At 41.4% G+C, this 17,761-nt stretch overlaps 2 protein-coding genes across 29 annotated transcripts in view; both read left to right on the plus strand.

The window, feature by feature from the left end:
* Nucleotides 1-10,138, plus strand: part of PPFIBP1 (PPFIA binding protein 1) — a 178,575-nt gene extending 168,437 nt beyond the window's left edge. For all 28 annotated transcript variants that reach the window (XM_065569248.1, XM_065569270.1, XM_008165957.4 and 25 more), the window contains 6 exons: nucleotides 658-780; nucleotides 2,145-2,270; nucleotides 3,443-3,631; nucleotides 5,334-5,513; nucleotides 5,850-5,915; nucleotides 7,312-10,138. In XM_065569248.1, coding sequence (XP_065425320.1) covers nucleotides 658-780; nucleotides 2,145-2,270; nucleotides 3,443-3,631; nucleotides 5,334-5,513; nucleotides 5,850-5,915; nucleotides 7,312-7,398 — 771 coding nt within the window. In that variant the 3' untranslated portion in view covers nucleotides 7,399-10,138. The remainder of the gene's footprint in view (nucleotides 1-657; nucleotides 781-2,144; nucleotides 2,271-3,442; nucleotides 3,632-5,333; nucleotides 5,514-5,849; nucleotides 5,916-7,311) is intronic.
* Nucleotides 10,139-12,514: 2,376 nt separating this feature from the next.
* On the plus strand, nucleotides 12,515-16,391 carry REP15 (RAB15 effector protein). The gene has a single exon (XM_005296682.5). It carries the CDS (start codon nucleotides 13,106-13,108, stop codon nucleotides 13,805-13,807), a length of 702 nt encoding a protein of 233 aa, XP_005296739.1. The 5' UTR covers nucleotides 12,515-13,105; the 3' UTR covers nucleotides 13,808-16,391.
* The last annotated feature ends 1,370 nt before the right edge of the window (nucleotides 16,392-17,761 follow it).

Below are 17,761 nucleotides of genomic sequence, written 5' to 3' on the forward strand. Positions count from 1 at the left end.
TCAACAGCCTTTATAGAGTAGCACCTTTCCTCTCTAGTGAGCTAGTGGTCAGCTCGTCTTGTCAGTCACCTGACCATCCAGTTCCTGATCAGAAGCCCCTGAAAAACATTTATCAGCTACAGTAGGTTTGAGGCCAGCATGACTATTTCTTTGTTTTACTATAGGAGCTGCCTCTCTTTTCACGGGGACGCTCACTTTTTCATATAAGCACTGTGGCTGGATTGTTTTTAAAAAAAATTTTTTTTTTTTTTCATGTGAAAGCTTGTGTCTAGGTTGGATTAAAATTTTAAAATGAGCTTGATATTCTGTGTTCAGAAAGTTACGTTGCTGGTTGCATTGGTGATGACAGGTTATGGCACTCTCTCTCCTAATCATTCCGCAGAATCCTTTCCACTAACTTCTGTGCATGAAGGAAGTTACACAACAGCTGGTAGAAAGGCTTCTGGGAAATCTAGGAGGAGGCAAGGCAAATATATATATATTTTTTTAATCCTTAAAAATTTCCGTAAGGAGGGGCTATCCTAGCATTTCTTAGATGTGACACTGTAGGCAGACACCTACATTTATCTTTTCAGGGCATACGTTATTATAGATTCCAAAAATAAATGGGTGTATGTTTGTGTGTGTGTGTTTTCACCCCTTTTTAATTTTTCACAGGATGACTTGCTGTCCCTGAAAGTTGTTAGTGTCCTTCACCATCTTAGCATTAAAAGAGCCATCCAGGTCCTGAGAATAAATAACTTTGAACCCAACTGTCTGCGCAGGAGGCCGTCTGATGAGGTAACAAGTTTTAAGTGAAGGCTAAATCATGGAGAGTATAATCCACTGGTTTTCCTTACAAGTGATTCTTGCTCTACCCACCCCCACTCTTGACTGCTGCCCGTCCCTTACTTTTTCCCTTCCCTCAACTTTCATGTTGGGCTTTACCTATCTGGGACTCTGACCCCTTTTCTTCCCTTTACCCCAGCCTGTTGAGTCAGTTCCTCGTGTAAAATCTCCCCTCTCTCTCTCTAATTAATGACTGACTGTTTCTGGAATATATTCTGTGTTGTGCTATTTTAAGGATGGAAGTGGAATCTATTAATTATCTTGAATTAGGTGCACAGTTCCCGGTAAAGCCTTGTTAAGTCTTTATTAAATCTGTCATTTTTTTAATATTTACCTTCTAAAATGGGTTGAACCTTATAATCAAATATTATCTTGGGCTACTGCTGTAGCTGTGTTTGTCTTACAGGCAGCTTGCTCTTGAGAGGGAATATGAAACTAAGATAAGGCCACCAGAACTGTGGTTCAAGATGCATCACATTTTTCTCTAAGGGGTGCCCAGTATAGCAGTTCTTTGGGGATAATGGATTCTTACATATACTGGAATAAATTGAAGTCACTCCACTGAAGTTAACAGTGGTGTAAAACTGGTGTAAGTGACAGCAGAATCAGGCTTTTTGCATTCATGGACGCAGCTCACGTAATTTTACCGCACTCGCTGCATGAGAGATTGGGGTGGGGGAGTTAGAATGTTGACCTCCAACCAAGATAACCAATCAGCTGCATATGCATGGATCAGATCAATATTTCTTCAGAAATCTTGCAGATATATACAAATTCCAAGTTCTGTATTGGTGTCCTGGTTACAATGAACCGTTTCAAATCACAACGCCTTGTCTAAAAGCTTCCGACAAGTTCTCATAATGTTCACAGGAGCATGAGGTAGCTTTCTTTATTCCACCCTCCAACACCAGTACCACCAGCCTGTTCAACACACATTAATAAATGATCTTGAAATACCAGACTTGAAGGTGAGGATGCTGAACAAGAGACAGCAGCCGAGGAGCATGAAGAAGAAAATCTCTTCAACTTGTCAGGCACTAAGGTGCCCAGCATCTCTTATGAAAACATGGGCTGGACCCATAAAATTTAGATCTGATTTGAAATTTCCCAATATTTGGGGGAGGGGCATGGGTTTTCTGGGATTTTGGTCTAGGTCATCTCCAGTCTGATAGTATAAAATGCCGCAAGGTACCAATAAAAAAGTAAAGTGTTATGCATTTGAGAGTGGAAGGTTGGTTAAAGTGAAGGGCAGAGAAGGAATTGAATTAAAGTTGGAACTAAGAAATCTTCATGACTGTAACTATTCCCATTTACAGAACAACATCACCCCATCAGAGGTTACTCAGTGGACCAATCACCGTGTAATGGAGTGGTTACGCTCAGTTGACCTAGCAGAATATGCACCTAATTTGAGAGGGAGTGGTGTGCATGGTGGACTTATGGTAAGGGTTTAGTGTTTCACTTATAAGAGAGTCCAGATAATATTTTAATACTATATATGGCTAAAATCAAGTGTAACTACATGTTGCCTTGTTAGCAGTGTCTCTCTTTACTTCAGTCTGTCCAAATGGGCAGTCATCTTTAGTAAGCTTCTTGTTGTTAGGAACCTTTATAAACACTGATGTGCTGGCCATTTAGGTAACAAAGTTTCTGTACATCTAAATTTTCCCTTGCATTCTTTTTCAGATAAGGCATTCTCTACTCCTTGCCCTAAACTGTTTTATAGTGTTGTTGTGTGCTGGTAAACAGTTAGATGTGCTTCTGTAATGGGCGAGTATTTTGATTCCTGTGTATAGTTTGTGCATCAATTTGTAAACTACTTCGGGATCGTTCTGGATTTCAGGCACTGTCATTAGTAGAAATCTTCTTCATATAGTGATATTAATCTCTGTTGGCTCAGATACCACAATCAAGAGCGCCATCTAAGTAACTAGGGTGGTAGATCAGATTCTTGTACAGAAACTGATAGAAAGCAGAACATTACTGTGCTGTTTGTGAAACACACCACACAGAACACTTTCACTGTATGCCTATTCACTTTCCATTATCATTGTCGTTAAGCTTAAATAAAGTTTCCGATATTAAAACCGAGATGAAAATTACACACTATCATACCATTATCAGTTTATGACAGGATCTCTCAAGCACCCTCTCTCGCCATTTGTCCAATCAGAGTAACATTTAAAAAAAAAGAAAGAAAGAAAGAGGGTGGTGGGAAAGATATTTTACCATAAATGAAGGCATATTTTAAACACAAGGGTGGGGTCAGTCTTACTTTCCCTTGTTTACTGGTTTATTACCACTGAGAACTCTGCAAAACCACAGGAATAAGCCTTTCTAAACCCAACAGATGTTAGTTAACTGGAGTAAGTGAGTGAGGTTCTGTGGCCTGCATTGTGCAGGAGGTCAGACTAGATGATCATGATGGTCCCTTCTGACCTTAAAGTCTATGAGTCTAACTCCTTTCTTCTCTTTTATAGTGCATTTCCCCTAAAAATGGCCTATGCAACCCAAAAAATGCCCATAAAGTCTGGCATGGCTGCTGGCATCCTCAAGACCTAATCCAAGGGTATTGATTTGATTTCAGTTTGACTTTCTGTGGTTTGTTTCATAGGTCTTGGAACCTCGTTTTAATGTGGAAACCATGGCGCAGTTGCTGAACATCCCACCAAACAAGACACTGCTGAGACGCCATTTGGCAACCCATTTCAATTTACTGGTTGGTCAGAATGCCCAACATCAAAAGCGTGAAGCCATGGAATCTCCAGACTATGTCCTTTTAACTGCTACTGCCAAAGTGAAGGTAGGTCAATGCTTATTACTGTCCAGTGTTTGTTTGTGGGGGAGGAGGGATAGCTCAGTGGTTTGAGCATTGGCCTGCTAAACCCAGGGTTGGGAGTTCAATCCTTGAGGGGGCCACTTAGGGATCTGGGGTAAAATCAGTACTTGGTCCTGCTAGTGAAGGCAGGGGGCTGGACTCAATGACCTTTCAAGGTCCCGTCCAGTTCTAGGAGATGGGATATCTCCATTAATTTATTTAAAAAAAAAAAGCAGCAGTTAAATTGCCACTTTGCCAGACATGTGGTGGTTTTACAAGCATTCAGGGTGCTGTTCGCTGACGCTCTGTGGGGCAGAAGGGGAGGAAAGCTAACTCAGTTAGTAGAGCATCACACTTTTAATCTGACAGCCCAAGATTCAAGTTCCTGCTCAATCCAAGTGCTTTTTAGAGTGGGAGGATGATCAGTGGTGAAGATGGTAGATTGAGTTAGGAGATCTGTAGGACCCTACCAAATTCACAGCCGTGAAAAACGCATCCCTGACCGTGATATCTGGTCTCTCCTGTGAAATTTGATCTTTTGTGTAGTTACCCTATACTATACAGATTTCACCAAGCAGACCAGCGTTTCTCAAACTGGGGGTCCCGCCCCAAAAGGTGGTCACAGGGAATCGCAAGGTTATTTTAGGGGGATCGTGCTATTACCACCTTTACTTCTGTGCTGCCTTCAGAGCTGGGTGTACAGAGAGTGGCAGCTGTTGGCCGGGCGCCCAGCTTTGAAGGCAGTGCCCCACCAACAGCAGCACAGAAGTAAGGGTGGCATAGGGTGACCAGATGTCCCGATTTTATAGGGACCGTCCCGATTTTGGGGTCTTTTTCTTATATAGGCTCCTATTACCCCCCACCCCCTATCCCGATTTTTCACACTTGCTGTCTGGTCACCCTGGGGTGGCAATACCATACTATGCCATCCTTACTTCTGCGCTGTTGCTGGCGGCAGCGCTGCATTCAGAGCTGGGCTCCCGGTCAGCAGCCATCGCTTTCCACATACCCAGCTCTGAAGGCAGCAGCACCACCACCAGCAGCGCAGGAGTAAGGATGTCAATATCACGCTCCTCCCCCCTCGCCCCCCAAAAATAACCTTGTGACACCATTTCCCCCCCCCCCCATCACCTTTTGGTCAGGACCCCTACAGTTACACCACCATGAAATTTCAGATTTAAATATCTGAAACCATGAAATTTTAAGATCCTATGGCTGTGAAATTGACCAAAATGGACTGTGAATTTGGTAGAGCCCTAGAGATCTAGAATCAGTTCCTGGCTCTGCCACAGGCTTTGTGTGTGACCTTGTGTGATGTCTCTGTGCTTTAGTTTCCCAGTGGTAAATGAAGATAATGCTTCCTTTCTTCTGCCTTTTGCCCTGTCCCTTTATATTTGTAAGCTGTTGGGATAGAGACAGTCTCTTACTCTGTGTGTATTCAGTATTTAACGCAATGGGACCCTCCAGGTGCTACTGTTACACAAATAATAAGAAGAATGAGGACCTGTTTCTTCCTGGTTTTGGTTGTAGTGAAATTTGAAATATTCAGGCTAACGTGTTTAGGATCTGAGCCGCTATTATTTGCTTGCAGTTAAATACCTGATGGAAGAATAAAAGCTTAATTAAATCCAGGCTGAGTAAATTACCGAGTTCCTGATTTTATGACAGTTTTTTCCAACTTTTTAAGCCAAAAAAGCTTGCCTTCAGCAATTTTGGAAGTCTGAGGAAGAAGAAGCAGGATGATGTGGAAGAGTATGTGTGCCCGATGGAACTGGGACAGGCATCTGGAAGTGGATCTAAGAAAGGATTTAAGGCTGGCTTGGATATCCGAGTGTATGACGATGACGATTTGGATAGACTGGAGCAGGTGAACCAGCTTTTGCTGTTTACGTTTGGCGATGGCGCTGTTGGGTTTGAGTGGCATACCCAGTGTTGTTTACCTAGGCTTGTTTAACTCCTTGTCACCAGCAGTCATGGAACACCATGATACTGCCAAAAAATATGCTTCCTGACACAAGTCCAAAGGAACTACTTATGCACAGAATTTGGACCTTAATTTGGCACAAGTAAGCTTTTCCACAATGCCAAAACTTACTCCCCCACAATTGGCATAATGTAGAATGTTGGTTGTTTAATGCACTTACTGAATCACCACCACAGATGAGTATAAATTATTTTTTTCCCTGTGACCTGTTTCTTGTAGATGGAAGATTCAGAAGGGACAGTGAGGCAAATAGGAGCATTCTCTGAAGGCATCAACAACTTGACAGTAAGCCTTAAGATACTGCCAGTAGAACTAAAGCGTCCATGTTTTGAATACGGCCCAAAACCTTAGACAACCTCCTGTACTAAGAAATGTCCCGAAGTATTGCCAAGCACAACTCTGCTTCACTCTTCTTAGCAGATCATCTGTGTTCAGGACCTGATTTTTTTTTCAGTCCCTGGGTGGTTGCTTTGGGCAGGTTCCAGTCTATTGCAGAACTTGGTGAAAGTTAGTTTTTATATTGTGAAACTCCATCTAGCCTTAAGTAGACTGAAAGTCCAGAATTATTGTGCAAATCGGAGTTCTGCTTATATTTAAAGCTAAGATTTTGTCATGGTTATTTTTAGTAAAAGTCATGCACAGGTCATGGGCAATAAACAAAAATTCACAGGAGCTGTGACCTGTCTGCGACTTTACTAAAAATAACTGGGGGAGGTGGGGTCAGGGCTAAGTAGGGGCGGAGGAATGACAGCTGGAGTCCCATGGGGGAGGGACTGACAGGCTGAGCCCCCCTGCCATGGGAGGGGTGACACAGGCCCAGCTCCGGCAGCCACAGCAGGGGTGTGCAGCCTCAGAGGGGCACGCAGCCTCCACTCCAGAGCTGGCTGCAGGGCAGGGGCACAGAGTCCTGGCTCCAACCCCAGCCACAGCTGCACAGCCTGGCCACAGGGGGAAGGGAGAGGGACACACGGCCCTGGGAAGCCGCGAGGGTCCCACCTCCAGCCCCGGCTTCATCCGCTGACAGCTGAAGCCGAAGAAGTCACGGAGGTCCGGTAAAGTCACGAAATCCATGACTGCTGTGACCTCCGTGACTAAACCGTAGCCTTAGTTATAGTGAACCTCCACAAAGAATCTCCCATGCATGGTTTGGTTTCGGTTGGTTTTCTGTAAAATCATGGGCTCCAACCTGAACCCAAATCTGGTCTTTTTGCACCACACTGCCAAGGGGCTAGACAACAGCCAGATACCATAGCTGAAGGTTCCCTGGTGGGGAGGAGTCCCCTGTGTGTGTGTAGAGCCTCCAGTAGCTGACTGCTGCATCACCACTGGTGTAGGGGTAATCCTGCTGGGGAAGAAGGGTGTGGCCACTATGCTCAGGCAATCGTTGGCTGGTCAATGGCCCTTTATGGGCAGAGGCAGCCAGGCATACTGTAGAGCAATCCTGGGACTGCTCTACGTTATGCCAAGGACCAAAACAGCTCCAGGATCAGGGAGCTGCAAATGATTCTCTACTGTCATCTCCACCCAGCATAGACTGGATGCAGAAGAGGACTGAGGCGAATGACTTCACCATAGAGGTTTCACTACAGTTGCATTGCATTTTATTTTCCTGGGACTACACAATTCTGAGTTCTTAATTTTGTCAGAGTCCGTGTTAATTCTTCCTTTGTTTCCTTTGCAGCACATGTTAAAAGAAGACGAAATGTTTAAAGACTTTGCTACTTGCTCTCCTAGCGCCAGTATAACAGATGAAGATTCAAATGTGTGACAGAATACCAATAAAGAATTCAATTTCATATATGCTAGGAACATCATCGTTATATGTGATGGGCAGCAGATCATGTACATTACATTGCTCTTGCTTCTGTTTGTTAGAAGTGATATTTTTGGGTGGATAAGGAGAAAAGGTGCCTATTCTAAAGTTGCCATAAAAGATAAACCAACCAGACACTGGTGAGTGGTAGTATAATTGTTTTTACTATATTTAATGTACAAACCTGTGACATATATTCCAAAGTATTGCATTTACAATTTGCTACCATAATGCTCTTTGTTTATTCATGTAGTGAAATGTACTGTTTCAAAATAATATGAAACATGTAACTTGTAAATAACCTGCGTCCGCACTCAGTGTGGCTTTCAGCTGAAAAAAAGATATCACTGGTGCCCTATTTTAATAGATATGTCCAAAGTAAATACCAGTTATTTCTTTTAGTATCCAGGTCCCACTGCCCTACACAAAACTCAAGGTAACTCTTGACTGTTGCTGTCTTATTTTTATACTGTTTTATATAAAAAAAATTATATGAAGTGCATGTAAAGCAGAAATTTTATTTTGTGACATAAAGTGGTGAAAGGTTCAATTGTTTTTTAAAGGGATGATCCCAGTTTGCAAACCAGCTGGTTACTGGAAAAGTCGTACTGACCTTTGAACTGTTTGCTTACTTTCATTTTTAATTTTTGCTAAGTGTTGTCAACATTTTTAGGTTTGGGATGAAGCTATTGTGAAATGTAGATCTGCTTGCATCACATTTCTAAATCTGTAATATCTGAAATTTCTCTACTTTTCTTTTTTCCTCCAGCAGCAGCTATTAACATTAAAATAAGGTTTTAATGGTTTTAAAAATATTCTGGAAAATTCACAGCTTGAAATTGAGGAATGCGCAGTGTGGAGAAGGATATTTCTGTGTTGTGTTTCCAATAGGATGGCTTGTATAGTTGCAAAAGTTATGTAGAGAAACATATAGGAAATGTATAATTTCCCAGCATTAAACCTAAGGTAGGGTTTTGCCTCAAGAATAAGTCCAATACCAAAACACATGTTACCTACTTATGCCTCTGTAAAGCACAACTTCTTTCTGCTTTGAAATAATCAGGTTTCTAAAATTCTAACTAGCCAGTGAAAATCTTTTGTTGGACGTTCTATAGAACATGATAGTTCTTACCAAAAAATGCTAGCTCTTTGTCTGTTAAAATGATGATTGTTAAGGTGTTGAATGTTGCATGTATTGTAGCACAATGGCATGATGCTTCATTACTTGTGAAGAAAAACTACAGCTAGATTAATTACCTTACCGTGTTGTGTGCTTTAACAGACGGGTTTTATTAAGCTTTTCATCATAGTTCTTGTTACAAGCATTGGGAAGGAGCTGTTCTAGACAAATTGCTTATTACAGTCTAAACAATGTTAGATTTATGGTAATTTCAGTACATCTGATGTATTGTTACAGAAGTTGGGAAGGCAACAGAGACGTTATCAAGATTTTTAATGTGGGCTTCTACAAGTTGCTGGGAGGGATTTGAGACTTTTTCTGATGTTTAGCAGTATAACCGTATACACTGTTACCAATCTGTTTTTTTAAAGGATGGACAGCCTAGGTTTATATTTATTTATAACTACAATAAATTCAATAGAACCAATTACATTATGCATTACATTGAACTCTGCCATTCGTTCCTGACTAACTAGAGAAGGCAAATAATTCATAATGAATTATTTATTCATTATTCAAAATTATTGACGGAATAATTTCTGCAAATAATTCTTGGTCAATAGCAGGGGTTCTCAAACTGGGGGTCGGGACCCCTTAGGGGGTCGTGAGGTATTACATGGGGGGGTCGCAAGTTGTCAGCCTCCACCCCATACCCTGCTTTGCCTCCAGCATTCATAATGGTGTTAAATATAAATGTTTTTAATGTATAAGGGCGGATCACACTCAGAGGTTTGCTATGTGAAAAAGGGATCACCAGTAAAAACCGTTTGAGAGCCACTGGCCTAGAGCTTGTTCATCAGCAATTTCTTGTGATGATTTTATATCTGAGCTATTTTGATTGGACAGGTAGATCACATGGTAAGTGTCTGTTCCGTGACTGGCTAAGTGTAACACTTGGAATAAGGTCTCCAGTGTGAATACTTGTGAATTTTAAGTTTGCTTTCTGTGAATATCTGCAGTATAATTACTATTTGTTTTGAAGTAGTGCCCAACCAAGGATCTTGTTGTGCTAGGCACTGCACAAACACAAGAAGACATGGGCCCCTGCCCTTAGGAACCAATAGTTGCTTAAAATTCACTTGTTTGCAAACTCTCTTGGAAGTGACCACAATAGTTAAAATATTCACAGAAAGAGATCCCAAGGGGATTATAAACATAAATATTGAAACAAATATTCACAGAAAGCTGTTTTTTCCCCCCATCCAGCCCTATCAATAAGCCTATTTGAGAGCTTTAGATGTTCATTTGATTTTAATTTAATGTAAATAGAGGTCTATTCAAAATCATTCTTTTCAGCAGTTTACTGGTTGGAAAAAGGCCATCCTATCCAAGCTACCTATCATCTGAACTTTGATTATTTTATGGAGAGAGTAATATAAATGCTAAAATAAAGTCAGGAAGTTAAAACAAACATACACTTCTTATGATATTTTACATTTTGTGTGTAAAGAGGGCAACATAAACTAATATGTATTGCTGTGTAAAAGCAAATAAAGTCTGTTGGAAAATACCAAATATTTCTGGGCTTCTACATTTTTTAAATAATATCTCAATTGTCTGTCTTCTTTATAGTTTCAATTGACCTTAGAATACTTTTCAAACTAATTTTCTGGAAAGTTATGTTCTTGTCATTTAAAAAAAAAAAAAAAAGCCAAGCAGAATTCCAGTGGTGGTGTATTTATTCATCCATCCATTTATAAAGTTAGGGAGACAGATACCACATAACTTGCAGTGATTGGAAAAATATTTTCTATGTGTAATTTAGATGTACATCTCTTCAAATCTTGAAACGAAGATGATCCTGAGAGATGGGGAGGAATACTTCAAAGGGTAACTGCAAAGCTTTTCGAAGCAAATTAAGCAAAATCTCTTCTATTTCCAAATCAGTAAAAGATCGTGACCTCAGATTAGGGAAATGCTCTGCTTTGTGTTATGTCCTCTGAAGAGGGGCCACCCAAAATTGTTGGCAAGCAAATAAGAACTGATTTCCAGGCTTTTTAAACGTCTCTTGTAATTTCTGAGTCTCTGCAGGCCCCTGATTCTGCTACTGATTGGCATATTAAACAGTTTAGTTCTTTTAATCATAAAAGATTGGACACTGGGGACAGTTGAAGATTAGGGAATCATCTGCTTGGAGGTGAATAGTTGAATCTGTGGGTGCAGATTTGTTTCCGTAAAGAGAAAGCACAGAATAGAGAGATGAGACAACAAAAAGAAATGTTAGGCCTGTCAACAAATAAGGAGAGAAAGAAGATTGAGTGGGGGGGTCACTGAAGCACTGGCCAACATGGAAGAAAACTGGGAGCTTCAAAACACTAACATAGAAAGGAAGAGAAATTAATCAGTGATATTAAAGGTTACAGCTAGATTAAAAAAGAGCAAGAACGGAGATGTGCCCCTTAATCTTAGCTCTGAAGAAGTTGTTAGTGACCTTCATGAGGGTAGTTTTTGTGGAGTGGAGAGGGGCTGAAGTAGCTCAGGACGAGATTAGAGGAGAAGAAGCCTAACCAGCAGAGAGTAGATAACATGCAAGAGAGAGGGGAGGAGAAAGATAAGTAGTTGGTAAGGCCTGTGCATTTGACGTAGGATTTTTTTTAGGTTGAGGGAAGAAACACAAGCATGCCTGTAGGCTAGTGGAAAACAGTCAGAGGGCAAGGTGTGCGAGGATGGGAAGTAAAATGAGATGGTTGAGAGATTAAAGGCAGAGAGTAGAGGGGAGATCTCCACATCAATGACTGCTAGGAAAGGAGGGATGGAGATGAGAAGGAATAAAGTTCTTACAGGACAGTGTTAATTTTATTTTTGGAAATATTGATGAGATCCTGGGCAGAGGAGTGGTTTCATTGAAGAATTGAGGTTTGGAAGTAGCAGAACTAAAACTGGCCTGGGTTCATCCATCCAAATGCTATGAAGATGGCATGCATCTGACCATCATGTTTAGCGAATCCAAGAAGAGAGAGGAAGGGGATGGATTTTGTAAGACTGGAAAAGCTTGTTTATATTAACTGTGTTATATATTCATAAAAGGTGCTGTATTGAACAGCCCTAGTGTCTGGGGTTCTGCAGAAAAGGACCTAGGGGTTACAGTGGACGAGAAGCTGGATGAGAGTCAACAGTGTGCTCTTGTTGCCAAGAAGGCTAATGGCATTTTGGGTTGTATAAGTAGGGGCATTGCCAGCAGATCGAGGGACGTGATCATTCCCCTCTATTCGACATTGGTGAGGCCTCATCTGGAGTACTGTGTCCAGTTTTGGGCCCCACACTACAAGGAGGATGTGGGAAAATTGGAAAGAGTCCAGCGGAGGGCAACAAAAATGATTAGGGGGGTGGAGCACATGACTTATGAGGAGAGGCTGAGGGAACTGGGACTGTTTAGTCTGCAGAAGAGAAGAATGAGGGGGGATTTGATAGCTGCTTTCAACTACCTGAAAGGGGGTTCCAAAAAGGATGGCTCTAGACTGTTCTCAGTGGTACCAGATGACAGAACAAGGAGTAATGGTCTCAAGTTGCAGTGGGGGAGGTTTAGGTTGGGTATTAGGAAAAACTTCAGTAGAAGGGTGGTGAAGCACTGGAATGGGTTACCTAGGGAGGTAGTAGAATCTCCTTCCTTAAAGGTTTTTAAGGTCAGGCTTGACAAAGCCCTGGCTGGGATGATTTAGTTGGGGATTGGTCTTGCTTTGAGCAAGGGGTTGGACTAGATGACCTCCTGAGGTCCCTTCCCACCCTGATTTTCTATGATCCTAAGCCTAGGACAACACAGGCAAGCAGGAACAGCATAAGCTTCCCCACTTTGTCATGCCAATGTGCCCCCATCCCTGACTTGCAAGGCATTTCTCTGGGGCAAGTGGATAACTTAGCTTCGATTCTTTCCTTGTCCTTTCTCCTGGGTTCTAGTTATTGCTAGCAAATTTTGCGAAATGGACAAGCGTCCACTAAGAATGCACCTAAGACCACCCGCTCATTTCACACAGCCCACTGAAAAGCTGTCAGATGGCAATGAAGTTTAGTCTCTGCTGTCCTGAGCTGAATTTGAACCAGTGTTCTCAATGTGAAAGGCTCCATATTCCCATGAACCACCCAGTCTCCCAAGAACGGCTTCTTTGTAGTGGCTTTAAAACCAGAAAAGGATAAGATAAGTTAAACAACCAGTGCTGGAATTAACAATAAAGGTGTAAAGTCTGAGTAACGCACACCGAAGAACTGACACTTTGTGTGAAAGCTACCCAACCTGTTCAGCTGGTTTCTGGTATTGAGCTGGATGAGAGCACACCCAGAAAAATGTGTATCTGCCTTTCCGGAACTGTGACCCGTTTGCACAGCATAGCTCTGCTATTGGTGTGACTTTTTTCTGGAAAGCAGTGGGTGAACATTGTGCATATTTAAAGGCATGACTTAACCCAGTGACCACGCAGCTTTCACTGAGAGGAAAAAGAAGCTACCCCAGAGCATTCTGCATGTGGGAATATCTTTTTTGCAGAGAAAATGGGCCAGAAATTATCACAGGAACCTAACGAGAAGAACAAGGCTGACATTCTCATTATAAACGAGGTGTTCAGCCAAGGAGTGGTCCATGCATCTCAAAAGCTGAAAGAATACCTTGGATTTGAAGATTCTCAGAGCAAATTCCGCCCAGCCATGGATACTTTAAATGAGATCTTTTTGGTGAACTTCATCAGTTTCTGTATTGAAAAAGGAGTGGAGGAGCGTATCACGACCAGCAAGATGACGAAGCAACAGTCTTTGCTGCTTGGGATCGACTGGATCTGGACTTTATCAGGAGCCGACAAACAAATCAATCTTCAGATCGCCGTGCAGTCTTTGCAGATGGCTGAGCTCCTCCATGATGAAACTGGGCCCAGCAAGGAAGCCACGTTAGCAGACCAGCCTTTCAAAAACAAAAGCAGGTTTGAGAAGCTTCAAGAGTTCTGCACGCTGGTGGGACAAGACTGCCTGGGCCTCTTTATAATGTTTGGAGTGCCAGGGAAGCCTAAGGACATTAGAGGAGTCATGCTAGACAGCATCAACAAGGAGAAACGAAAAAATCACCTGTCAGGCGAGAATGCTCTAAGGCAGTTCGTCTTGAACACTGACAGCTTCCTCTCCACTAAAGAAATGCTTGAAAACTGCCTCTGTAAGAAAAATGGGCTCAAGGAGGTGGGCAAGGTGTACATTAACTTTCTTTAAACTCTTGGTTAATGGTAAAAGGGCTGTGAACCCAATCACCAAAGAATATCCAGTACTGGTCTTTCGATCATCTGCATTTCTTTCTCACGCACACGCTATCGAACATAGTTACTTAGTCCAGGCAGTTGATTTTTATAGGACCCAAGATGATTAACTCTCTCTAATTTTTAAATCAACACTATATGCATTCCAGAAAATGTGTTTGTGCCAGAGGCTTAATTTTAAAAATATTCTGTTCTTCAGAACTTTAATACTCAACACCCAAACCTTTGAAAGATCTTTTGAAAGAGTTGAGTTTACTACATTTACTTAGAGAGTGGGGGCACGTCTTAGACAGAAAGTTGCTATAAAGACAATATATTTATTTTTTTATTATTTGGAATGAGAGAGAAGGGCAATGATACTATGATTTTATAATGCTGGGTGTAAAATCTAAGTTGTTTCATTATTGCATTATTCAACCTGCTTTGGCATGGATGTAGACTGAATGATTGCAAGAAGCTTTCCTATATGTAACTCTTTTCACTAGTAAATGGTAGTCTGTTAATCGTTTATTATTGTATTGCTGTAATGCCTAGAAGTCTCAAATGAATTTGGAATCATACCTTGCAGAAAACACCGAGTAAGAGACAAAATCCCAGCCCCAAAAATCACTAAATAGATGAGGCAGACAAAGTGGGGGTATGTAGGATTGAAAGAAAGCATCAATATTTGGTTAAAAGAAAATTGTCTTGCAGAGTATTTTAAAGACTAAAAATAGGGTGAAATCCTGGCTTGACTGAAGTTCATGGGAGTTTTGCCATAGACTTCAATGGCAATAGAATTTCACACTGTCTTGTATTTGAAGTTAACTCCCCCATGTATTACATATGCTCGCTCTCTCTGCTTTTAAGAGGTACAATTATTTCACAGAGATTAATTATTTTTTTCAACATTTTAGGATTTAGTCATGCTCCATCGTCAGCCACATTCTTCATTTCCCACCCTTCTCCCTGCCTAATCTCTAGTTAGCAACATGTGAGTTTCAGGTTGTATAATCCCAAATACTTTCTTTCAAGGGAAAGCGAGTAGTGATTATGTATATAAGAGGAATTTACAAATTCACTGTGTAGTCACAAATTAAATGACTTTGGTTACGTGGGGGTGATACTTTAAACCAGCTTACACCTTGAAGAGACTTTACGTTTTATACATGTGGCTATTTAACTTTTGGGATATTAAGTTCCTTTTCACAAACCTTTTTCATATTTTTTCTACTTTAAGTTGTATAGTCAAATTTCTATTTTGTCAAAATTTTATTCAAAAAAATCAAACATGTAAGATTGAGAATCAGTTACCTGTACCATATTTTACTGAATTTTGCAACCTTTGTGGTTATGAAAATGGAGATATTAAGGCCTGATGTAACTCAGGCATACCTCTGCTAAAGTCAGTTGCCTTACACCAGTATAAAAGAGAGCTCAGAATCAAGCCTGGAATTCCTAGCAGATTTCTGTGACGCATGGAATTAGGCCCATCGATGAACTGAAAATACTAGAAGAAAAAATAGTAAGGACACTGAAATTTGTCTTTAAGTGAGCAGCCAAGATCCACAACTATTAGCTGTCCTATTAGGAGAGACCTTGCATATGCTAAAATGATTCTTTGAGATGAGGGTTGTCTACAGAAGTGGTTCTTAGTGTAGATTTCAGTGTATTTTAAGTATTGAGGGGTTCAGTAAGGTGGAGAGGATAAAACCGCTCTCTTAAAAATGGATACTTTGGGGGTGACTATCCAGCTTTTTGTTTGAACTTGATAGCACATTCCATTCCCTTCCCTTCATTGTTCTTTGCAAGGATTTTTATAAAGTCCTGTGAAAGCGTTAGTTATCCATTAGTTTGATAACTCTTATTTATTAATGGAGTTAGTCAGGAATATTTTGTCAAAATGGTTTGTTTCAACAAAAAATGCTATTTTTGCAACATTGAAATATTTCAGTAGAAACTTTAGATTTTGCTGAATTTTTTCAGTTTTCCTTTGGGAAAATCAAAGTGAAATGTTTTGCTTTGGCCTGGGTTAACCTGAATTGGAACATTTCAGTTTGTCAAGACAAATAGAAAAGTTTAGTTTCAGCTCAATCTATTAACCTGTGTCCCTCAGAGCTGTTGTGGTACCTCATGGGAGTTGTAGTTTTCATGCCTCAAATGCCATGTAGAAAAGAGGGGAAGTTGATGTATTATTTTTATGAATGGTATGTGTGACTCAATTTCTCTGCTTCCTTTCGCATTGTTACACTGTGTTAATTTCTTTCCTGGGGCAAAGGATAAGCACTGAAGAAAGCATGCGTTGCATAGGCATTTAGAGGGAGGGAGATGAATGGTGTATCAAGAACTGCCAAGGTTTGAATGGAGTTACCTTGGAACTATGCTGGAAGACAAGGGGCTGGACCGGAGGGACAGGACACATGAGAACAGTGTAACCAGACCTCTCAACCTCCCAGACTCTGTATCATCGCCTACCTTGTATGTGGGGAATTTCCTGGAATGGGGAGCAGTACCTCGTTGACCCAGCTTAGTATGTTCAATAAAACAAATTGAGCCAGAAAGAGCTGTTTTATTTTTTTTAAAGTACAAGCAGGCAGGTGGTTCCCAATGTGTTGTCAACTACTCAGGGAGCAGCCTGGGGAGCCCCAGAAACAAAGAGCAGACAAGAGGAGGAGAGCAGTTCCTGTTTCTAGCTCCCTTTCCCCATACTTCCCATTAACCCCCCCCCCCTTAGCCTTATTCCCTTCTCTGTCACTGCCTGTCTTCCCATCTCTACCCTGCAGGTTAAAGTTGGCCCATCCACCAGCTCCAAAGTTTCTGCCCAGCAGGAGGGGGCAGCTCTGTCTTCTCACCTGTTTCCTGTGAGGGGCTACTGCAGGACAATGGGAGCCAGATTTGGGGGGGAGGGGGGGGGGGGAGAGGGAGGTCTGAACATGACTGAAGTGTGAGAAAGAAATAAGGGGTGAGGAGACTGCAATGAGATCCTGTTTTACCAGGACAGGGTAGGGGAAATCCAGGACCTTGTGAGGTTTTAAGTAGTCAGTCTCCTCTAGTCCTTCAAGCTAAAAACCCTTTTTTAAAAGTAAGAAATGTAATTGAGTCATTTAACATTGCATGTGCAAATGACTGACTTTCACATGGTTGCATTTACTAGTATTCTGTTGTACAGCTCCCTGTACAATTAAAGTACATTAGCCATAGTACAGGTTCTTAATGATGTGTTTAACTCAGTAATGAACCCTTCTTAATATTACCCATTGGTGGCTGAATGTAGGTGATTCTACAAGTTAGCCTTATCTACTCTTAAATGCAGTGAGTCAGAGATGAGCAAACAGAATATGGGCTAGTATGTAGTTTTATGGCATCCCATAGTTCTAACATAAAAACACTTCCTTCTGACTTAACTGTAGTGTATTACAACTAAATCATTAGCAAATGCTTTAGTGAGCAGAGGTAGGAAATGAACTCAAAGGAGCGCTATGAAAAGACCTACAACCGATAGTGCTGTCTAGAATTGTGTATATTTGTAGCAGCATTTTAGACAACTTCATCAGAAAAAAACCCCCAATATGAAGTATTAATGGCAGGTGCAGTATGTCTAGATCATATGGTGAACTCCATTTGTGTGTGATTGTAAGTGTATGTTGGTGGTGAAAGCTAATCCATTCTGGACAGGGTTCATGCTAGGATCCTGGATACCATGGAGAAGGCAAACAGTGGACATCAATGTTTCCTCCTGGAACACAGAGCTTTCTACAGGCATTGCCTGCCTATATCAAAGCCACTGGGCGAGGAGTGTGCTAGAGGTGGGACCCTTCCTCCTACCCCAGCTAAAGCACAATTTTTTTCAAGGAGGCTCTTTTTTGTAAGCAGAACCTACTAGGGAAAGTAAAGGCATGTCTGAGTAGCGTCCGGCTGGGTGCTCCACTCT

The sequence above is a fragment of the Chrysemys picta genome, chromosome 1 (genome assembly GCF_011386835.1).
Source record: "Chrysemys picta bellii isolate R12L10 chromosome 1, ASM1138683v2, whole genome shotgun sequence".
Taxonomy (NCBI): domain Eukaryota; kingdom Metazoa; phylum Chordata; order Testudines; family Emydidae; genus Chrysemys; species Chrysemys picta.

Excerpts from the sequence above, each read along its gene's own strand:
- REP15 (XM_005296682.5), top strand. The coding sequence starts at position 13,106 with ATGGGCCAGAAATTATCACAGGAACCTAACGAGAAGAACAAGGCTGAC.